The following is a 25,309-nucleotide window of genomic DNA, read 5'->3' as shown; positions in this document are numbered from 1 at the left end:
GTATTTGGTTTAAATAAACCAAATTATTTCGCGTGAAATTACTTTTGGATGGTAGCAGTAATATTAACGATTATTAGCCTGTTCTTAGCTTAATCTAGTCTTATCCAAAGGAAAATGGGAAGAATAATGTTGATTCGTATTTTGTTTTTTCTTTTAATTATCTCTTTAACTAAATTAATGCCATGCTGTGCAATTGAAGTTATTTCTTCTTTAGCGTCTGTGATAGGGGCGGCTGTAGTGTCTCTAATTCCTATAGGATGGAATGCAGCTAAGTGTAGAATGTATGAATGTTGTGATGAACCGTGGATTAAGTCGAATTTTGCAGGTTAGCCAAGAACTCAAATTTTGACCAAATTGTATAATCTCGAAGAAGGTCTGAACTTAATATATAGCTGATACCCGTTGTTTCTCGAATAATTTACGCCAGTCATTCGTACTGACTGATGATTGAGATAATAAAAATTATTTAATTTGAATTATACTATAATTGTAAGAGGATTACCTCATATTCATTGTCTGATGCACTTACCCTATGTATTAATTTGTTTCCTTCACTACTGTTACTTATAGTGATAGTACTACAATTAGTAATAATAGTATAACCATGGTTTATGAGCCAAGCCAGGAATAATTTCATAATAATTAATATATTTCTTATAATCCTGAACGTAGTTTCAAAATAAACTTGGAGGCCATGCCATGCCACTCTTAGGTTTTGTAAAAAAACAAATGATTGATATTTATAATGGATAGGGTATTTCTTTAATTTTAGATACAGGTGTTAATGCCACCTGAGTTTACTGGAACCCCACACTAGCACCTTAACTTGAAGCTGGACCTGACACTTCAAAAACTACAAAAAGTTATTCACATTTTACAGCCAGAATTAATTGTCTTGCATAACTAAGCTCTTGGATCATTGAAAATCTCCCATGTCAACAGGTGGAGCTCTGTCAGACTTCATAACACACATTTCATTAGTTGTTTTTAGGAGTTAGTATCAGCTATGGTGTGACCACTCTGGTTCAGTAGCATTGTTGGAGCATTAAACTGAATTTTTATCATACATCACGTGGTTTAACATATTAATGTGGTTTTAAAATACTTAATACATTTTACATCTATACCGAGTCATTGAAATATACTTATTTTTGAAATATTTTTTATAATATACAGTGAAGGTTTTTATTTTAAGTTGACAGAACAGAAGATATGCAAAACATGATAAAATCATTAATACTATTTGCAGAATATTATTGCTAAAAGTGAAGTTGAAGGAAACAAAGTATTGTATACAGAAATCCTTGCTGTTTAGTATAAAGATGGCTGTTTTGTAAACACACAACACAGCTATCTTTAAATTTTTAAGTTATTACTAATACGATTAGTTGTAAATAGTAAGTGTTGGTATAATTTTTTTTATCAAAAATGAATTTAAAACAATAGAAATTAAATTTTGAATGTGAAATATTTACCCTAATGGTGATGTCACTCATTTTGTCAGGGTTCAGGCACCACAAAACTTAGCAGCACACTGCAGTTTAAATTTACTTCTGTCAGAGTGATCCTATACGTGTGATATCCCCAATTAGTAACTGGTAGTGTCAAAATGTGTTGTTTGAAAAGTCACCAACATGACAAAGTAGAAGCTTGAGTTTACTGACTTATTTTAAAATAAAATATTTCTCATATAAATGACTTTGTAGTTATTGGCTTTGTATAATATTTGTGTGTTATCTGCCCATTTGTTTTGGCCAGGAGGTGTATAATTTTTAGTGTATCACCTTGGTCATACTTATGTACTTTTAGTTGGTGCAGATTTAATGACAAGTTATAGTATATTTATGCATAAATTAATTTTATTAATAGACTATCCAAATTTTCTATAAACAAATTATTGTATTCAAACTTTTTATTCAATTAGGTCTAAACAGTGATCTCGGTCATCGCCTCTATGGACAACATCTGGTGAAAGAAACTGTCTTCAAAACTCTGAAGGGTCACTTATGGCATAAAAAATCTGGAAAAGCTCTGGTTATGTCCTTTCATGGATGGACAGGGGTTGGAAAGAACTATGCAAGTCAGATAATAGCAGAAAATCTGTATAAAAATGGAATGAAAAGCAAGTTTGTTCACTTTTTTGTATCAACACGTGATTTTCAATTTCAAGACAGAGTTGCCCAATATAAGGTGAGATGGTAAATATTTGAAATAGAACTGTTACAAGTGCTATTAATTGATACAGCTATTTGAAACAGAACTGTTACAAGTGCTATTAATTGATACAGCTATTTGAAACAGAACTGTTACAAGTGCTATTAATTGATACAGGTATTTGAAACAGAACTGTTACAAGTGCTATTAATTGATACAGGTATTTGAAACAGAACTGTTACAAGTGCTATTAATTGATACAGCTATTTGAAACAGAACTGTTACAAGTGCTATTAATTGATACAGTTATTTGAAACAGAACTGTTACAAGTGCTATTAATTGATACAGGTATTTGAAACAGAACTGTTACAAGTGCTATTAATTGATACAGCTATTTGAAACAGAACTGTTACAAGTGCTATTAATTGATACAGCTATTTGAAACAGAACTGTTATAAGTGCTATTAAATGATACAGCTATTTGAAACAGAATTGTTACAAGTGCTATTAAATGATACAGCTATTTGAAACAGAATTGTTACAAGTGCTGTTAATTGATACAGCTATTTGAAACAGAATTGTTACAGGTGCTTAAATCAAAGAATCATCAATAGAAGAAATGACATTTATTTTATCCAACAATGCAGAAAGGACAAACTAATCCCTAATTTTGTGAAGATAAAACTATCGAAGAATTTTACCCAGTGTACAAATATTATCCATAATTTACAGAAGAAATTAATAAAAGCTATGCTAAGCTTGAAATATAAAGAACTAAATGACCTACAGAAACAAACAAATTAATTTAGACTATCAACTGGCCTGCTGCATTCAACCAGACATTTATGGACTCGTACAACGCAACATCAATCAACTAAGCAGTAAGAACGATGAAGAAAAGAAAGTCTGCCACAAGAAGAAACTAAATAAATTAAGGTGACAACAACAAAAAAGACACCAACATGATGAACCACAAACAAACCTCGTAATTAACAGATCCGACCAAAAATTTAGCAATGAAGAAATACATCTACTCAACAAAGGACTGAACTTTGCAGTAACACTGAGAAATATTCCTTTTGTCAAAATGAAAGCCTGCCTGGAAGACCTAGCTGGAAGACTGGTGATCCACTCTAAACAAACTGAAAACACCAACAAAACCACAAAGAAGACAACTTCGACAACAATTCCACCGACAACGAACAACCTATCTTTCCAGGTAGAACTGAAAACATATATTTCTTTGAACACCTCAAAACAGAATCTTAAACAACTTTTCCATAGAGTTTTCACATAAAACTATCAACATAATTTCACAGAAAAGAAATCTAAAACAACACCTCACACAAAAGGATATTAATTCTATAAACAACTTAAAACAAGACAACAACATCAAAATTCTAAAAGCAGATAAAAGCAATGCTATAGTTGTAATGTACACAAATGAATACTTTCAAAAAATGAACATCTTGTCAGGTACAAACAAATTTAAACTACTAAACACAAATTTAGCAAAAACACATGAAAACCAGTTAAACAAAATACTACTACAAATGAAAAGAAAACACAATCTCAGAAAACATTTATTCTTACCTACAAAAGACCGACTCATGCACACCACAACTATACAGCACCCTTAAACCTCACAAACTTGATTGTTCACAATGACCCATAACGGCGATCTATGGATCATTTAACTACAACCTCGGTAAATATATAACGTGGGCATTTTCTAAATATGTAATATCAGCCGGCTTCTTTTTCAAACACTCTTTCAACTTTAAATATCTTCTTAATCAACTAAATCATAAAACCTTAATGGCCAGTTTTGCTGTAATTTTCCTCTTCACAGAAGTCCTAATGACTGAAGCCTGCAAGATAGCTTTAGAACTTTATTTCCAAGACCCCAACCCATTGATACACATCCCCAGCAACCAAATATCAACCCTTATAGAATTTGTGTCACCAAAACTAACTTTATGTTCAATAACCAAAACCACCTACAGATGAATGGTTTTAGTACGAGGAATCCTGTGTTACCAGTTCTACTCAACATTTTTATGACACAAATTGAATCACAACCAATCATTTCATCCTTACACCCAACACTATACATGTACTGGTATGTTGATTATACAATTGCTGGATCCACATCTACAGAACACAGATATAGTTTTATCAGTCATGTTAACTTGATACACCTCAACATTAAGTTCACCTGCGAACAGGAAAAAACTAACCAAATAGCATTTCTTAACCTCAAGATCAGTAGAACTGATACACAATTCAAAACAGAAATTCACAGAAAAATCACCCATACTGGATTATACATTCCCTGGGACTCATCACATGAAACAAAACAAAAATTCAACATATTAAGAAACCAAATAAACACAGCAACAAAACTATGTTCATCCGATAAAATTAACGATGAAATCAACAAAATAAACAACACTTCAACATCAACAAATTTCCTCAAAAAACCATGAAAAAAATTATACACATACCTAGACCAACAATAATAAATCACAAGACACAACAAACTACAAAATCTTATACTGCTGTATACCATATGTTCTCAACATCAGTGAAAAAATAACCAATATTTGGAAAAAACTTGTAGCAAAACAAAACATTCCAGTAAACACCAAATTTATTCAAAAACCAGGTACAAAACTAAAATCCATACTATGTAAAAACTACATTGACAAACACAACACCAAAATACAATGCAACAACTGCCACGACTACTATATGGGAGAAACAAGCAGAAAAACGCATGCACTTTGGCCACCATGGGGTATTCACCCTGATCCTGAATTCCATATCGGTGAAGCGTTGTGCTACCTGTGGTCCCTGAGACAAAGTTTTTGGGGCTTATCTTTGACCGTAGCTGACCTTTATACCACCCATCAAGCAGCTACAGGTCAAATGTACAAGAGCACTGAACATCCTCCATGTCCTCTCTTTCACCACTTGTGTAGTGGCTCAGTGTTCTATGCTAAAGATATGTCGTGCTTTTTTTGATTGAAACTAGACTATTGATCACTGGTCTGTGGCTCTGTCAGGACCTCGGTCTTAAAGTTGCTGGACCCTGTTCATCATCAGGGACTTTGGCTCTGCACTGGGGCTTTCTGCACTTTTCCAGTTCAGAACTTATACCCAGAGTCTCATGAACCTCCTTTGCACCTCTGCCATTTGCAACTGTCTTTACTGTATGCTTTGAAACTTTGTTCCTTACCAAAGCATCCCACCTAGGGTTGTGTTTTTCTTTCTCAGTGGGCCATGCTTTTTCAGAACAGATGATCTGCCATTGCTCCTTTTGGCCTTTGTATCCAGGTGCAGTTGGATGAATTGTGTATGTCCTTGGATAACATTGCTGTATCCACTGGTCAGCCCATCTAACCATGGCTTATAACTATCCCCAAATGTGACCTATCTTTAAGCCATTTATTAATTTATTCATTAGACCTTTTTTGATGTGATTTCCCTTTAAGAATCAAAGTACATCTAGTTTGATTTGAAATTAACATCAAATAATTTGAAACCAAGACTGGAAAGGCTAACTTCAGGTGACTAATGCTGCTGTTTTAACTACCTATTTGTCATCCTGGTGAGTTATAATAATTAAAATTTGTATTGCTTTACTTTCTGAAAATGAACATAATGTCAAATAACTCAACCAGGACTGGAAAGGCCAACTTCAGGTGACTAATGCTGATTTTGAACTACCTGTTTGTCATCCTGGCAAGTTATAATAACTACAATTATGCTACAGAAAGTCCTTTACAACTTGTATTACTGTATTTTTTTTTCTAACCACTGTACACTAGATGTAAAAATTGGATTTGATGCTATTTATGTTTTTAATTCAAAAATTAAACTATGTTTTGTTTTACCTTAATTTCCTTTTATGAATTTTAATAATTTTACTTTAATTTTAACCTTTTACTGGATGTTTGGCACAGATAGCCTAGTTGCTTTGTGTCGTAAAACACCAAACCAACTATTACGTTGAAACATGTCAACCAAGCCATTATGTTTTATTATTGCTACTATTATACAGTATTATTAAACATCTGATTATGTGACATATACTGTAACTTAATCTGACTTCCAGCCATTACTTTAAAACATATCAGCTAAGTCATTCTAGTGTTTTATTAGTGATACTGTTATGCAGTATTATTAATCATTCATGTATCTGACATGTACCGTAACTTGATGTGACTTCCAGTCAGTACTTTAAAATACATCAATCAAATCATGCTTATGTTTTATTACTGCTACTATCAGGTTATCCCTTGTCCAACTTTAGGTTCAGAAAAAGAGAAAGGATTTCAAACTCTTTTAACGTTATTTAACCAATAATGTATGTTTCATTATTATTAATTACTTCCTGCCAATGATTCACAAGCTTCTGAATCCCACTTCTATAAAATTATTGGGGTTTGTAGGAAAAGAATGTAGAGAGAGTAGTTTTGACATCTTCATGTGTTCCAAGCTCTCTTTTTTTATCAATATAGTTCTGTAAACTTTGGAATAGTTGATAATCAGATTGAGCAAGATCTGGAGAATAGGAATGATGTGAAAGTTTTTCCCAGTCTAGCACTTCAATCTTTGCAGATGTGATCCTTGCTGTTTGGGGCCATACATTATCTTGGTGTAACACAACACTTCTAGGATTCATCAAAGCAGGTCTCTCTTCTTTAATGCAACAGTCAAGCACTCTAACTGTTGACAGTGGAAACCTGATGTAGTCGTTACACTGAGTGGCAGCAACCCAAAGTGGATCACACCAACAATATCCCACCAAATACTTAACAGCTTTCCTTGGATGGAGGTCCATTTTGGGCTGTGCTTTAGCCAGTTTACCTGCAATGAGTCATTATCTGCAGCACTTAACATTTTTATGAAATATCAATTTTTGATCTCCAGTCACTAACCTGTCCAAAGAAGATGAGTTACGTTCACAAGAGTGCAGAGAAGTTACGTTAAATCACATCAACAAAGTGTATTATTAGTGATACTGTTATACAGCATACAAAACGTTGTTTACAATAGCCTCGACTAGGGTTGTAGCTGATCATTGAATAAGTGATATTCACATGCTGAGCAGGACAGACACATTAAACTTAGGTTGCTGTAGAATGAAACCTAGGTTAACAAACTTTACTATTTGTTGACTAGCAAATCCCACTAACTGCCTTTTATAAATGTTATATTGTTGGAAGGATACATCACCTTATGTTTCAAAGTGACAATATTGAAACCTTTAGAAAAATTTAGAATTTATTTCAGTTAAGTATATTCTCTCTTTATTTTTTTCCTTCTGTGTCTTGTACATTTTTATAAAGTACACATTGTAATTCATCGTCTTTGGATTACTAGATCCCTCTTGTTATTTGTTTTCTGTCAAACGCTGATCTGTATTCTTGTGTTGTACCATAAACTAATACATATACTGACATATTAAACACTAATCTTCTGTTATAGTTGTGGTAAAGTTTAAACTTCTGTTAGAAGACCATTATTGTTTTGGTAGATAATATTCTATATTCATGGTTGTTTATGTGACATTAGTATGTCTGGTTAAAATGCCTGTGAATTAGTAGTAAAGATTAAAAATGTGTCTGAGAGAGAGAAAATATCTTTTTACTATTAAGAACAAATTGACTGCACAGCCATTTTGAATATAAACTCTGCTGTTTCACTTATGAAAGTACACATATGTAAAGTAATACGATTATTCTTTATTGTTTTAGGCTGACCTCCAAGAGCATATCCAAAAAGCTATCAAAGAATGCCCTCACTCTCTCTTTATTTTTGATGAAATAGATAAAATGCCTGAAGGAGTAATAGATGCGTTGAAACCGTTTATTGACCATAACCCTTCTTTTGATGATTTGGACTACACAAGAGCTATATATATATTTTTAAGGTAATCTCTTTTGAAGTAAGTTTTAGTGCATGAAAGATATATATCTTAGATATTTATTTCAGAGTCTAACTACTCAGAAGATGTATTGTATTAACCTTTTTCCAAATCTAATGTTATTGAAGTGGGCACAAATTTTCAGTTAAAACCATATATCAAGATTTCATAAACAACATCACAGTAGTTCAAAACTGTATTGTTAGTTTCATATTTGTCATTGTATGGACATTTGTATGATAGTTAATTAAACATTTATATTAGTGAACAAGGCTATAGAAAGGTGAAAATTTCCTAATCTGTGTTCTCAACTTTGATAATGAAAATATGAAACTTCATTTTTTTTAACCTGTGTTACTTTTATTGTTTTCTTCAAGGGAAACTGTTTGCATTTTACCATTATTTACACCTTTAGTTTGGTGTAACAATAGCATAAGGTATACCAGACTAATTTAATGAACATGTACTCCTCTGTAAGTGCCTGTGAGTTTATTTTGATTCATCAGAAATATTTGAAATGATATTGTGGTTGCTTAATTCAACCATGTATGTTAACTGTTTTGGACAATAATATGGCATTTATTTTTTTCATTGCTAGCAACACTGGAGCAGCTGAGATAAGTAAGGTGGCTTTTGAGTTTTGGTTAGAAGGAAAGGATCGCACTGAAATAACCCTTAAAGATATTGAACCTCTGATAAACAAAGGGGCTTTTAATGAGAAAGGTACTGTTTCATATTCTAAAACAGTTATGTTATTTTCAATGTTAAAACTGGTAGTTTAGAATACTGTGAACAGCCAATGAATTAATCTATTTTTATAAATAGTTCTACATACATACTAAAAATCACTATTTTATATTGTTTGATTCATACAGTAAACTTTCAGGCTTAACTTAGCTTAGTTGTTGTTAATGTAGTTATTGTAATCAACATAACTGTGGAAGGTATTCTCTCATTACTTTCCCATAATGCTTGAAATGAGTAAATAACTGTCTAAGGGATTGTCTCATTACTTTCCCATAATGCTTGAAATGAGTAAATAACTGTCTAAGGGATTGTCTCATTACTTTCCCATAATGCTTGAAATGAGTAAATAACTGTCTAAGGTATCCTTTCATTACTTTCCCATAATGCTTGAAATGAATAAATAACTGTCTAAGGGATTGTCTCATTACTTTCCCATAATGCTTGAAATGAGTAAATAACTATCTAAGGTATCCTCTCATTACTTTCCCATAATGCTTGAAATGAATAAATAACTGTCTAAGGGATTGTCTCATTACTTTCCCATAATGCTTGAAATGAGTAAATAACTGTGCAAAGGATTGTCTCATTAATTTCACATAATGCTTGAAATGAGTAAATAACTGTGCAAAGGGATCGTCTCATTAATTTCACATAATGCTTGAAATGAGTAAATAACTGTCAAAGGGATCGTCTCATTAATTTCACATAATGCTTGAAATGAGTAAATAACTGTCTAAGGTATCCTTTCATTACTTTCCCATAATGCTTGAAATGAGTAAATAACTGTCTAAGGTATCCTCTCATTACTTTCCCATAATGCTTGAAATGAGTAAATAACTGTCTAAGGTATCCTCTCATTACTTTCCCATAATGCTTGAAATGAGTAAATAACTGTCTAAGGTATCCTTTCATTACTTTCCCATAATGCTTGAAATGAATAAATAACTGTCTAAGGGATTGTCTCATTACTTTCCCATAATGCTTGAAATGAGTAAATAACTGTCTAAGGTATCCTCTCATTACTTTCCCATAATGCTTGAAATGAATAAATAACTGTGCAAAGGGATTGTCTCATTACTTTCCCATAATGCTTGAAATGAGTAAATAACTGTGCAAAGGATTGTCTCATTAATTTCACATAATGCTTGAAATGAGTAAATAACTGTGCAAAGGGATCGTCTCATTAATTTCACATAATGCTTGAAATGAGTAAATAACTGTCAAAGGGATCGTCTCATTAATTTCACATAATGCTTGAAATGAGTAAATAACTGTCAAAGGGATTGTCTCATTACTTTTCCATAATGCTTGAAATGAATAAATAACTGTCTGAGGGATTGTCTTATAACTTTCCCATAATTCTTGAAATGAATAATATAGTCATTCTTGACTCCATACCTCTAAACTTTATAATTTTTTTATAAAATATAGTTATTAATTTTAGTGTTTTAAATATAGGATAACTAGCAGTGGCATTTGAATTTTAAAATATAGTTATTTATTTTAATATTTTATAAAGAGGATACCAAGCAGGGGCAGTTGAATTTTAGAAAGTTATTTATATTATGGTTTTAAATATAGGATACCTAGCAGGGGCAGTTGAATTTTAAAATATAGTTATTTATTTTATTATTTTAAATATAGGATACCTTGCATGGGCAGTTGAAATTTAAAATATTTATTTGAATATATTAAATATAGGATACCCAGCATGGGCAGTTGAATTTTGAAATAGTTATTTATTTTATTATTTTGAATATAAGATACCCAGCACAGGCAGTTGAATTTCAAAATATTTGTTTTATTATTTTAAGGAAAGGATACCTAGTAGGGCAGTTGAATTTTAAAATGTAGTTTTTTATTTTAATGTTTTAAATATAGGATTCCAAGAAGGGTGAGTTGAATTTTAAAATAGTTTTTTATTTTAATGTTTTAATTAAAGTATAGAATATGTAGCAGGAGCACTTGAATTTTAAAATAGTTAATTATTTTAATAGTTTAAATATAGGATACCTAGTAATGGCAGTTGAATTTTAAAATATAGTTATTTATTTTATTATTTTAAATATAGGATACCTAGCTGGGGCAGTTTTATTTTGAAATAATTATTTATTTTATTATTTTAAATATAGGATACCCAGTAGGGCAGCTGAATTTTAAAGTATAGTTATTTATTTTAATGTTTTAGGTATTAGATAGCTAGCAGGAGCAGTTGAATTTTAAAATATAGATATTTATTTTAATGTTTTAAATATAGGATACCTAGCAAGGGCTGTTTAATTTTAAAATAGTTATTTATTTTATTTTTTAAATATTGGATACCTAGCACAGACAGTTGAATTTTAAAATATTTATTTGAATATTTTAAAGATAGGATACCTATTAGGGCAGTTGAATTTTAAAATATAATTATCTTATTTTAATGTTTTTAGTATAAGATAACTAGTAGGGGCAGTTGAATTTTAAACTATATTTATTTATGTTAATGTTGTAAATAGTTGATACTTAGTTGGGGCAGTTAAATTTTAAAATATGGTTATGAATTTCAATATTTTAAATATAGGATACCTACCAGGGACACTTGAATTATAAAATATATTTATTTTAATATTTTAAATATATTGTATTGCTAGCAATGGCAGTTGAATTTTAAAATATATTTATTTATTTTATTATTGTAAGTATAGGATACCTAGCAGGGGCAGTTGAATTTTGAAATAATTATTTATTTCAATATTTTAAAGATAGGATACCAAGTAGGGCAGTTGAATTTTAAAATATAGTTATTTATTTTAATGTTTTAAATATTGTATAGCTAGCAGGGGCAGTTGAATTTTAAAATATAATTGTTTATTTTAATGTTTTAAATATAGTACACCTAGCACAGGCAGTTGAATTTTAAAATATAGTTATTTATTTTGAAGGTTTATATATGGGATACCTAACAGTTGCAGTAGAATTTTAAAATATATATTTATTTGAATATTCCATAGATAGGATACTTAGCATGTACAGTTGAATTTTAAAATATAGTTATTTATTTGGATATTTTATAGATATGATACCATGCATGGGCAGTTGAGTTTTAAAATAGTTATTTATTTTATTCTTTTAAATATAGGATACCTAGCAGGGACAATTGAATTTTAAAATATAGTTATTTATTTTAATGTTTTAAATATAGGATACCTAGCAATGGTAGTTGAATTTTTGATATATAGTTATTTGAATATATTATAGATAGGATACCTGGTAGGAAGTTGAATTTTAAAATATAGTTATTTATTTTAATGTTTTAAATATATAGGTTACCTGGCAGGGACAGTAAAAGTTTAAAATATAGATATTTATTTCAATATTTTAAGTATAGGATACCTAGCAGGGGCAGTTGAATTTGAAATAGTTATTTATTTTAATGTTTTAAATATAGTATACCTACCGTGTTTCTCCGATAATAAGACCTACCCATAAAATAAGACCTTGTGTGATTTTTGGGGATAGTTTTAATATAAGCCCTACCCTTAAAATAAGCCCTAGTTAAGAGTGGCAGGAAGAGGAAAGAAATAAAAAAAAAATAATTTATTAATTAGTTTAATAGTTAGTTAATTAGTTTGTTTAAGTATTAATCAGTTAGTTTAATAGTTTAATAATAGTTTATTTTAAATGGTTAGTTTAATAGTTTTACTTTGTAACTTCATTTTTTTAATATATCAAAATAAGACATCCCCCGAAAATAAGCCCTAGTGTCATATTTTGGAGTGAAAATTAATATAAGCCCTGTCTTATTTTCGGAGAAACACGGTAGTAGGGGCTGTTGGCTTTAAACACTTGTTGTTTTAGCTATAAAACATTTAGAATATCAATCATAATTTTTTTTTCTTCTGTTTCTTTACTGCATTACCATTAGTTTTTCTAATGGTTTTGGTAGACATTTGTCTGGTCCACTAGGATTAGGGTCAACTGAGTGCTAGTGTTGGACATTTTCAAAGAATGGTATGGACATTGTGTGTGATGCTGGTGTTTTGGTATTGTGTTTACTAAACCTTGGTGTTGCTGCAGTGTTGTAGTTTGGCATTGTAGTGTGTCACCTTATAGGACTCTATGGTGGCAGGGTCAGTGGTCACTTAATCTTTCTCCTTTGCTTATGATTCCCCCAAATCCTCAGAAAAGTAAAACCATGAAAACAAATAATTTGTAAATGACCACGTTTTCAAGAGTCTGAACAGCAGTCTTCACCCTATTCTCCACTTTTTATCTGATTTTCTCATCCTGCTTTTTTTGTGAGACCAACATTTAGGGTAAATGTCTTTTTTCTATGTATATATATTCAAAAGTGATTAGAGGGGTTTCTTGAGTCTTCAAAGTTAGTCAAGAAACTATGTTCTGGAAACATCTTGGCAAAAACACCCACTCCAAAACACAGTGAATTCCACTTTCGAGACTATTTAGTATATCCCCACTGTGGTTACTCTCAGGCTGTTTTAAATTCCTCAGAAAGAGGTATTGTGGAAAGGAATTGGAAAAAGATTTCTGAGTTGGAGATTCTTGTTAGTTTCTACAACCAAGGAGTTTCTGACTGGCTCTTTTACCTCCCTTTCAGAACTTGTTTCAGCTGTTATTAGTCTGCCATCTATTAATGACTATGTGGAAGCACTGATTGCAATTGTTCAAGCAGTTATTTCTTATATTTCTGAAACCTCAACACATTTCTCATGGTATTCTTACAAATGGTGGTCTCCAATTTGCCAAATGGCATGGAATGTTTAGAAAAGAGCCTGGTATACGCTTTTTAGGTAACCCACTCTTTCAAACCATGTTGCTTTCCGGTGAGTTCATGCCCATACTTGGCAGGCCAGATGTCACAGCCAAAAGGAATCTTGGATTAAGTTCACAACTAGCATCTCCTCCACCACCAGTTCTGAAGTCATGTGGGATAAAATTCACAAGGTCAGTGGGAGGTATACTTCCCTTCCTTGTTCCATCATTCTCCAGTGGCCAGATAGTTGCTAATGTACAGGGCATTGCCAATACTGTTGTATCTAATTATTCTGGATACCCGTCTATGTCGTTATTTATGGGAATGAGTTTGCTGATACCACAGCTAAATTTATCTGCTCTGATGCCATCACAGCCATGCTTGATTGTACATGGACTACAGTCCTGTATTGAAGGCTCGGCCCTGCACCATTTGGCAGTTGACATGGAGTAAGTGATGCATTAACAAGCCTTTCTACATTAAAGAATCTGTTGGTTTTTGGTCGACTAGTTTCCATAAGAATTGGAAGGAGGCTAGGCTATACACAGTATTTTCTTTTATTGGGAAGTGATTCATCACTCTGTGCCTTTGTGACATTCAAGCTGTAATTGGCAACATTTTACTTTAGTTATGACTCTGAGTGATGGCACCATTTTAGACTTGTGTTTTGATATTGGCCAGTGAGACTGTCCAGCTTGATTGATCTTTTTAATTTTTTACTAGCCACTGGCCATTTTAATTACATTTAAATCATTTATTTGAATTTTTGGCATTGTTTAGTTTTAACTTGATTTGCTATTACATTTTATTATAATGATTTTACTTTTATGAGTTTTACCAGTTGTTTGGTACAGATAGCCTGGATTCTTTAGGCCAATAAATCAAACAATCAACCAACCATTTAAAGATATTCATTTTATAAAGGAAGATTTGGCTAGATAAACTGTGAAATAAGACTGAAATTAACTGAAACTACCCAAGAGTCAGCACAAACATTGAAAAGTTTGGATTTGATGTGTAAAGTAAAATGAAATAAAAGTTTTATAAAGTCAGAGACCAAAGTACAGCATATTTACTTCTTTCTGAAGGCTGGACAGTTATCATTCACTGGTTTCATAAACTGATCAGTTAGTTTTCTTCCTATGTACAAATATTTACCATATCAAGATGTTTCTTGCTTAACTGGAAAAATCAAATTTGTCCATAGTAACTTGTGAAATGCACGAATGACCATTCTCATTTTACATAAGAGAGGTCACCATCTTGAAGTATACATAATTACATAATTCTTCTATGCAGATTTCAAAAAGGATATTAATTTTTTCCATTACATAATGGAGCATTTACAAATGGAGAAGAAAAAATATTTTTACTTAGTTCAATTTATTATTTCATTTACCACAATGAACATTTTTACTAACAAACATACAAAAAACTGAAGACAATGAAGAATCAATGTTGTGAGACAAATATGGATCCTCATTTTTTTTGTGAAATCTCTTTTAGTGTCAAAACTGTGTTGCAATCTTTCTTTTATATATTGTGTTGTGAAGTTTTGTGAAAAATCTGCACCTGATGGAGAAAATTGGATACCATTTTTGAATTCATCATACAGGAATTACAAATATGTAAAAATTTCAAAACAATAAACTGTTGTGGGCCTGTGTTGATCAGCATCCAGAGCAAAAAAAGATGCCACTTCCAGAGGATGAAAATAATACAAAATAATCACCTAGGTTACAGTGCTGTTTGATATTAGGTAGCAGTTTTGTATTTATAAGTGATATTTTACATTGTATGCAATAAGAAGGTTGCTATATTTTTTATGTAAAGATTACATGTATCATTACATCAATATCTTTTATCAAATTACAACTTTTGATACTGGCAGGCAGTGCTAAATGTTTAGTTGTTAGGGTTGTGAGCTAAATAAATGTTAAGATCTCTAGTATCAAACTTCCTTTGTCTGTCACTTCTGTCCCTATTCAGAAATAAAAGAATATGAATTTTCTAATTTAACTGTCATAAAATAATATAGAAAACTTGTATTTTAGTGACGAAATGGATGAAAGATTTGGGGTATTTCTTGTATGTTATTTTTTCCAATACAGACTGGCTTATCACCTAGTTGTTTGTCCTGTGTGGCTCTAAGTTCTTTCCATTCAGGTACATTGTTGTTGTTTTTTATACAATCTTTACAGACTGCTAAAGGTTTTTAAAGCTATCATCACCATTGGTTTCAAATGTTCACTGTCTTACATGTTTACATATTATGCTTCAAGCTGACAATTCAGTAGAGAACTTCCGTTTTCCATAAGTGCCACCTTATTATCACAGTGATAAGTTCTCTCTTCAAGTATGTCAGATACATTGGGTAATGATTATATATAATAATTTCATACACATTAAAGTGGTCAATGGAAAATAATTATTGAAAATATTAGAAAAATTAGTCATTTTTCCAACACTTCACTTGAGAAGATAGAATTAGTCAAGTCCGTTGACCAGTTCGTCCATCTTGAAAGGTCAAGATTTCCTCCACCCTCCTTTGTCACTGTATGATTATCTTGGATGGGCCACCAGAACAGAGTTATATTTAATGTATTTATGTAATGTGGTTTTGAGTAATGTGAAACATAGGTTAACTAAATTAGTGTGTGAAAAACAAAAGTTTGATAACCTATAAATTTTAAGGATTCTCTTTAATATATTTCCTGCCAGTTTTAAAATTAACCCTTCTTAAGATTCATAATATTGTAATTTCAGATTTATGACAAGTAACATTTTAAACATTTAATCTAGATGTTAAATTCATACTTGTGTTGATGTAGATTTTTACTTGTTTAACAGGTGGACTGTCCAAAAGTGATATTATTCAGAAAAGTTTGATTGACATATATGTACCGTTTCTTCCACTGGAAAAACAACATGTCATACATTGTATCAACGATGACTTGAAAATGAAAGGTCATAGCCTTAAATATTCTATTATTCAAGAAATAGCTGGTCAAATTGAATACTTTCCCACAGAATTCGAGCTGTTCTCTACAACAGGATGCAAAAGAGTTTCTCGGAAGGTGGACCTTGTAATAGATGACGACTGATACACAGTAGAGCAAGGCTAAAAATGTTGTTTTACACTAAGTACCTTATGACGGTTTAACCTGATATAAATTTCTGTTTAAAAACAAAGTCAGTTCTAAAGTTTCAAATATGTATTAAGGAAACATGTTTTATGTAGTAAACTCTCTTTTGAAGATAGTTTTATAGTGTAAGTAAATGATAAAAATTACTCTCACAAGTGCATATAATATAAATGGATAATGAGCAAACAAAACACATTAACAGTGTTGTCATGTTACATCTGGTATTTTGTTCTAAACAAATTTTAGCATAGAAAACAAAATTAACATGCACTAACTTTTATTTCAGTATATACATGCACTAAATGCTGTGATAAAGAAGTGTCTGTTTGTAAAATATTTAATATTTTGAAACATTGCATTTCTAAATCATTTTATTTTAACATTTCCACGTTCACAAGTATACATATTGTTAAGACTCGTGTTTTGTTGTTTACAAAACAACAACATTGTTTTGAAACATTGCATTTCTAAATCATTTTATTTTAACATTTCCACGTTCACCAGTATACATATTGTTAAGACTCGTGTTTTGTTGTTTACAAAATATTAAATATTTTGTAACAAGAATATCACGTTTCTGAATTTCTTGTCATTTAAATGTTTCCATGTTTGCCAGTAGGAGTCCACACCTGTTGTTAAAACTCGGAAACATTTTCGTTTTAGGCTAAAAGACTTTTATAACATTATTTATCAGTTGTTATTTTTTTCTCTGAGATTTTCATCATTTGTAGTGTAGATCTTTGGTAAAATAGAACATTTATTCTGTGGGAATATTCAGTTCAATATTATAGTAGTTGTTTACAAATTATGGTTATAATAGATTCTGTAATATTTAATATAAATAATTGAATAAAATCACAGGGCAAAATAAATCATTTGCTGTGTAAAATACATAAGTCCCAGATATAATTAAAGGATTTAACAACAGTATTTATAGTAGTTTATTAACATTTTTGTGCAATGTGTTTTTATTAAGGGCTCTGTAACCAGTAACCACTAGTAGTTTTGTACATAAGTATGTTGTAGATCACTTTTACTAAAGATAATGTACATGTGGATTTGATTAATAACTTAACTTTGTAGATCAGTTTCAGTAAAGATAATGTACACGTGGATTTGATTAATAACTTAACTATTAACAAGAGTATTGTTTTTAGAACAGTTTTGGAAACATATCCCAGTATTATATATAGTTATGATTAGAATAGTTTATTTTCATACAGCCTTTAATCTCTCACCCAGTTGGATCTCTCATGCAAATCATCATGTGATAACCCTCCACCAATAGGAATGTGATGTAGTATTCTGATGCATGTGGCTCCCTCTACTCAGTTCTACCACACATCAGTTTTTTTTTGTCAATGTTTTCAAGTTTTATTTTAATATTTGTTTGCATTTTTGTATAAATCTCTCTAAGTAGGTTCACTCTTAGTTATTCAGTAGTGATATTTGTAACTTGAGTTATTCTGAAGTGGAATTATTTTATATTTTTATCTAGTTACCAAACATATTACATCATTACAAAAACATTTAATCTCTTTCTACCAACATATTTGTGTTTGATTATTCATGTTGCATTATTAATTCTACATTACTACTTTAGTAGTTCTGTGTTCTGTTAGTACATTTACACAGGCTTCTAGGGTGAGACACTGTTGTTTCTTTGTCTTGTTTGCTCGATGCATATTGGGGTTTTGGATTGATTGATCCCACTTCAATCACGTCTTGGGTCTTTCCCGTTTCAACATGTCATCTTTGATCACCTTTGACTAAGCTGTTTCTGCAGGACAAGAATCCCCACAATACGTTTTTACTTTTGTTTTTTTATCACCATGTGATTAGGTATTAGTCTTGATGTTTGAACTTGTTTTTGTTCCACATGTATTTTGTGTAGTGCATTTTAACCAACTTTCATGTTTGGGGTATAACACCATTCTTTGGATGTTTAGCTTCAGATAACTCCTTTTAACTGGAGGTAGTCATAACATACTCTTCTGTCCTTTCATAGTTGACTTGGGTAGTTGGATAAGAACTTTCTCTTATGTACCTCACATTCTAGTATCTTGGGAGTGTGTATTTGTAAACAACCTTTCCATTGGGACCATCCATCTTCCTTCTGGAATGCATATGAAGGTGTTTTCTGAGCTTTTTACTTTGGTATTTCCTATTAATATTTACTCTTCCTTTTTTGTCTATATGTGTTGACAGTTCAACATATCCCCAAAACATCATTTATCATTTTTTACCATCTTCTGAAGTATTTCTCTTCTCTGATGCTCTTCAAAAATGATGGAAAGTGTGGTTCTGTCAGTATAAGATGTCATGATAATGGTCTCCTTTCACACCCAGAAACATCTGCCAGTCCAGGGTGCTTTAATTCATGTACTTCTTCTTCTTGTCTGGTTTGAATAATCCTGTTTTAATTTTGAATTTTTGGCAATGGTGGCTTATATCAATCACCAAGGGGACTCTCCTTGAGGTAAATAGTGAACTTCTGTGTATTTTTTTAACACACAAACTTGACATCCATCTTCTGTGGAGTTGTATGATTGGTCCTTGTTGGTAATTGGTTTTCCAATCCTGATACTTTCTTCCAAGGAGTGACCTCTCAATCAACCAAATTTTTATAGCTCTGCAATCTGTGGGGTAATGTTCCACACGAAGAGTTTTTGAATCTTTTATCACTTTCCAGTTCCGTTTTTACTTTTGATCTCTGGTGCATCGTCTACGGGCTTTGGCTGTCATTAAGTTCAGAAAGGTTTACTTTAGTTTCTATCTCATTCTATCAGTTTTCTTCTCCCAAATTTTGTGCATTTATGTCACTTTAGTTCAGATTATTCTGATTGATCTATCTTGGCTGGTACTGCTTTGGTTTTCCTGGCTCTGTAATTTATTTCTTTTATTCTGGATTGATTTTATTAACCTACATTATAGTGGTTCATGTGGTATACGTCTTTCAGCATTTTCTTTCCTTACCATCTTTCACATTTCTCAGAGGGATCCAGATGAATGTCTCTATCAAGTACACATTGTGGGTTGCTTCATTTTTTTCAATGCTTCTTTTCATTAACTCTATTTTCTACATTTCTTTCTCTTACTCCACTTTTTTCTCTTTCTCCTATACTCATTGGGTTTGTATTGTGGTTCAATTGGCCATTTTCTTAACATCACTTTCTGGTCTATTAAATTATGCACCATTCTTTTTCCTTACTGTTTGTTGGATGTCAAGTATTGGGTCTACATCTCATACATTCATCTCACACTGTAAGCTTTGGCTAGTTGTTTCTTCATACTGTTTGTTGGATGTCAAGTACTGGGTCTACATCCATACATTCATATCAGATTCTAAGCTTTGGCTAGTTGTTTCTTCCTTGTTGGGGTACCATTATTCACCTGTTGCCACCCTTCACTTTTTCATGAGACTGTGGCTGGGTAAGTTACCTTTAGTGTATTTACCTCTCTCTTTCTGGATCCTGCTCTTGGGTGAGTGTACATAACCAGGTATTTTTTAACCATTTAAATCTGCACTGCAAGCCATGCCAACTTACATATTATCATTCCATGATGATGTAATGCACACTGCAAAGATGGGGTGTTCCACTAGATTGCTTGTAGGTTTACCCTTGTTATAAATGTGTTTTATAAGTTTACCTGTCCTTGACCATACTCATCCATGGGTAAAACAGAAGGGGATAGCTGTCCATCACTGCTATGTTTTTTATTGAATAAATTCCTATGATCTGCTTTTCCAATTCCAAACATGGTTTTGTGGTTTCTCATTGAACTGTCTCAGGTGTCTTTCATGTAGACTCTTCATCCCCTCATCTTATGGAATTTGAGTCCTTCTCACTTTTCATTTCCAAGCCGTTGGAGTAGTGGACCATGGAAGTATCCTTCTGAATGGGTTATTAAAATACTAACAAAATATAGAAATAATTACAAAAATATTTATTTGAGAGTAGAGTGGTTGGAATTTGCTGGTGTAGATGATGTGATATTCTCCACCATGAAACAATAACAAATGGGAATGAGCCATCAAAATTGCAGTTCACTATTCAAATGGTATCCCTCATCCTACCCCTATATGGATGTTGGTTCCCAATGACTGAGTTTTGAATTTAGAGTTGAACCAATTGACATAAGTCCTCACACAGGTGTTACAGATGTCTGTATTACTTCCTTCATTTATAATCTTGTTTTGCCATCAGTGTTGGTCATAATGGAGGTACTTACAGGTTATTATAATTCTTTCCTTTCTGCTATTCGTCATTGCTTATTATTCCAAAGATGTTACTGCACTTGGGACAGTTCCTGTCAATTTCAAAGTTTAGGGAGACAGTTTACATTAAGCATACATCTGTTTTGATGCTGGATGTCTGGTTCTCAGTTTCATAAATACAGATCCCTGTCCTGCTGTAACTTTGTCCTACTTGGATTTTCTCCTGTTTTTCTGCCTATATACATATTTCCAAGGTGTGCAAAGAACTTGTTTCAGAAGTGATGTGGTTTCCCACGTCAGTTCTTAAGATCTCTTTTTAAGGCTGTGTCCTTCAGATGCTTCGATTCTCACATGCAGGTCTTTCCACTTATTCAGTATGGAATTCTAGCAATTTGTGTGAGAGGAGGTAACATGCTGTATTGGAAGTTATGATTGTCCTATGATGGAAATATTTTTATTAAGTACTTACCTATCCTCTCTGCAGAAAACCAGTACTTCCATTTTGTTTTTTGTCAAAGATTGGGTAGAATTTAATAAGAGGAAGTTACATGTATAAAGATAGTATGTTGCACTCTAACTGGTGGAGAGTGGTTACATTATGAGAGACTCACAGGAATCAGTCAATTCCAGTTGAGTGGAAGATTATGCTTGTAGTGTGCATAACTTTTCTTTTTTTGCACATTGAGGACAGTATTTAACAAAAGTAGCTATCTGTGTCAGTAGAGGTATCTATTGGAAATACATTTTTAATATAGGAAAATAATAATTTTGGCTTCTTCACATGGAATAAATAGATTTATTAAAATTACTGAAATTTGATATTTGTTGCATTATAACTGTTTTTTTTTTCAGCTTACATGGAGCTTACTTACCTTTTATTCATCGAGTTGCTAAATCAGAATGTTATTGCAAAGAAATATCAAACATTAAGGATTATAACAACTCATTTATTATTTTGTTAAATTTCAGCCTTTAAGGGTTATAGTAAATCATCTGACATAAATGAAAGTGAGCACAAACAAATGTAAGAACAGCAATACTAAATGTTGGGAAATTGGATACTGCTTAGAGTATCATGGATATCTGTGGGGTATTTTTGGTCAAAACAGAAATAAAAAAATCACAAAACACTTGGTAACCTGATAATGTGTGGTAATAAAGATGTTCCTTTTTTCAGGTGTTCCATTTTGAAAGGGAATGCTTGTATTATCAGTTTTGATTATTAGCATTATATTCCTTAGAAGATTAATTAAAACGTATTTTAATTCCAGCTAATGTAGGAATAGTAATGGATAGAAATGTTGTAGTAAGAACTGAATGACCAGTATTGACATTAATGAACTCTTACAAATACAGTGTATAATTTAGTGGTCACTGCTGGAAGTTGACATGTGTTTAAAAAAATCTATCAAGTTGTTTATTGTATGATATTCTTTATGAAACTAATTATAACATTCTACATGGATATCATTTGTGAAGACACTTGGAAAAAACTACTATTTAAGTATTTTACCAAAACTTAATTTTACTTTTAAATGAAAAAGGTGAGTACTTAGTGTACAACTTGTCAGTTTTCCACTTGTTAATTAATGCTGAAGAAAGAAGTAATTTTTATTATGACTGATTTATTTCAAATTCATTCATGTACATTTTCTATAAAGATGGAAATTTAGTTATTTAAACCATGTTAATAGATTACTTTTAATGTTGCCACCATGCAAAGTTTGCTTATTTTGTAGAAAGAAATTTCATAGGTTACTTTTAATGTTGCCACCATGCAAAGATTGCTTATTTTGTAGAAAGAAATTTCATAGGTTACGTTTAATGTTGCCACCATGCAAAGATCGCTTATTTTGTAGAAAGAAATTTCATAGGTTACTTTTAATGTTGCCACCATGCAAAGTTTGCTTATTTTGTAGAAAGAAATTTCATAGATGACGTTTAATGTTGCCACCATGCAAAGATCGCTTATTTTGTAGAAAGAAATTTCATAGGTTACGTTTAATGTTGCCACCATGCAAAGATTGCTTATTTTGTAGAAAGAAATTTCACCAACCTATGAACATAATTTTATCATAAAAAGTGGTTTCTTTATGAAATGCCAACTTGGGTTACTAATTTTATTTTTATTACCAACACAGTTCACCTTTTTGAAATTGTCTTGGCACATGGTCAAGTTCCTTTCTTCTTTTTTTGTTTCTGGAAAAACCATCAAATTTTACTGTTCAACAAGTAACTTTCTATTTAATTCATATTTTCATAAATGTTTACCAGTCAAAATTGTTGTGCCAAATTATGTAATAAAACATTTATTACAGAACAGAAAATATCTGGATGGATGTAATAACTTGTAAAATGTATGTTTAATAAAATCTGTTTTTCAAAGTGATATTTTCCTTGTATCAATATGGTGTCCTGCTTTCAAATGAGAGAAGTCATTATTAAAAATTCATAAACAAGTAAAAAGTCAATCACTTTCCATTAGAACCACATACTTAAAATATACCATAGTAATGTTTGTTTTAGAAACCAGAAACGTTTTAATGTGCATTTTGCCACCATGTTAAATTTAAAGTCAGAAATCTGAGCACTTCCCTCATTATTCCAAAAATAAAACTTAGGAAGGTTTATTATTTGTATTTATGTTTGGATGTTTATAATGATTAATTAAAATTAGTTAGTTCTATACAATAAAGAAATTATTAAACAGATATATTTACTTTAAAATAATAAGGATTAACTGGTGGTCCTGTTGGTCATTTTGTGATTTATGAGAATTCTGTAAAAAACTGACTAATAAAAGGAAACTTAAATTGAGAGAACATTTGGTGCAGTTATTTTCAGTTAATGCTGTCCTATTCAGGTTCACTGATGTCCATCAAGTAGTTAAAATATCCATAAAATTTACGTTCTGGAAACATTGGAATAATATTTCAAAAAAGTAGCAAAAATAGAGAAACGTATACAGATTTTATTCTGGCTGATGTTGTATTCTGGGGAATGATTTGCATGTGCAGCTATACGTTTGTGGAGACCACATTAACAAGACTTGTATTCTGGTAAGTAAATGGTTTGGATTTCTAACAGCTTTGCTGAAATGGCAATCATGAGTAAAGCTTAAGAGGACCCTACCAGTCATTGTATTGAATAAATAGGAGTCGATTCGCTTTTGAGAATTTAAGGGAACTTGGTTGACTTATTGCACTGTACCTCAGGACTCCCCCATGCACATTGTCCCTAAATGCTACTAACACAAACCCAGAATCATACAACTTAAAAGGGCTTCTGTTTTAGATTGTGTATGTGGTATTTGTGGTTTAAATTGTTTCCCAACTTAAAAGGGCTTCCGTTTTTAAATTGCGTGTGTGGTATTTGTGGTTTAAATTGTTTTCCACTTTATAATGGAAGGTTTGGCAGGATGAATTAGGAAGCAGTGCTGAAATGAATTAAAATTGATTTCAAACAAAGAAATGAAAAAAATTGGAAGTGATGTGTAACATAAAATATAAATTTTATAAAGTTAAAGACAAAAATACAGTAAGTTTTTTGTTGTTTGGAAGCTGGACATTAACTTTCACAGGGTTTGTGAATTGGTCAGTTTTTCCCTCAAAATGTTTTACTGTTCAGAAACATGCTTAAGAACTTTGCACAAATGGTTACTCTACCAAGATCAATTTGAGTGTTTGAGATTCCAGTCAACGAGACCCTTGTCGAAAGGTTGCCATGTGCACGTTTTAAAAAGTATGAAAAATAACTGGGGAAAGTGGTCAATAGGTGTAGAATGGTGTAAAAGGCAAGAGTGACTTTAAACAACTTAAAAATCCTTTCTAGTCATTGAGAGATCAGCAAGAATGATTGGGTACCTCCTGACTACCCAAAACATGAAAGGAAAAATTTGGAATGCTTTGATTTTAGCAAATATTATTTTAGTTTCAGTTATATTATTGATCCCTTTCAATGGATAATTAGTTAGAAGAAATATGCTTCTAGCTTTGTCCTAGTAGGTCTTTAATCTTAATTGTCCAAATATTGTAAGGAAATGCTTTTTTCAGCACCTATTTCCATAAGAATACTTTGCTCTATCTCCTCTAAATTTTCCGTTTTTGTGATGAGCTCATTAGCTTTATTAGGACATAAACTGAAACATTCTGATTTTAGCAACTGAAATGTCCAGTTGCTCAACCTAATCGTACTCATGGGTACCAGCTAGAAGTATTTTCATGGGCATTGTCCACCAAAACTATCTTTTTCTCATCATTATGCCCTAACTTATACAAATCCTTTGAAATAAGCAACGTTCCATGGGGACAACTGCATTTAGAGTTCTTAAGATATGTTGTCCAATATTTTT

At 31.6% G+C, this 25,309-nt stretch overlaps 1 protein-coding gene across 1 annotated transcript; it reads left to right on the top strand.

The window, feature by feature from the left end:
* On the top strand, window positions 1–23,347 carry LOC143248483 (torsin-1A-like). The gene is made up of 5 exons (XM_076496889.1): window positions 1–325; window positions 1,925–2,190; window positions 7,921–8,096; window positions 8,689–8,813; window positions 16,444–23,347. Exons 1-5 carry the CDS (start codon window positions 115–117, stop codon window positions 16,695–16,697), a joined length of 1,032 nt encoding a protein of 343 aa, XP_076353004.1. The 5' UTR covers window positions 1–114; the 3' UTR covers window positions 16,698–23,347.
* Window positions 23,348–25,309: the final 1,962 nt, after the last annotated feature.

This window comes from Tachypleus tridentatus, chromosome 4, assembly GCF_004210375.1.
Source record: "Tachypleus tridentatus isolate NWPU-2018 chromosome 4, ASM421037v1, whole genome shotgun sequence".
Lineage (NCBI taxonomy): Eukaryota > Metazoa > Arthropoda > Merostomata > Xiphosura > Limulidae > Tachypleus > Tachypleus tridentatus.
This window is presented reverse-complemented; position numbering and strand designations above follow the sequence as displayed.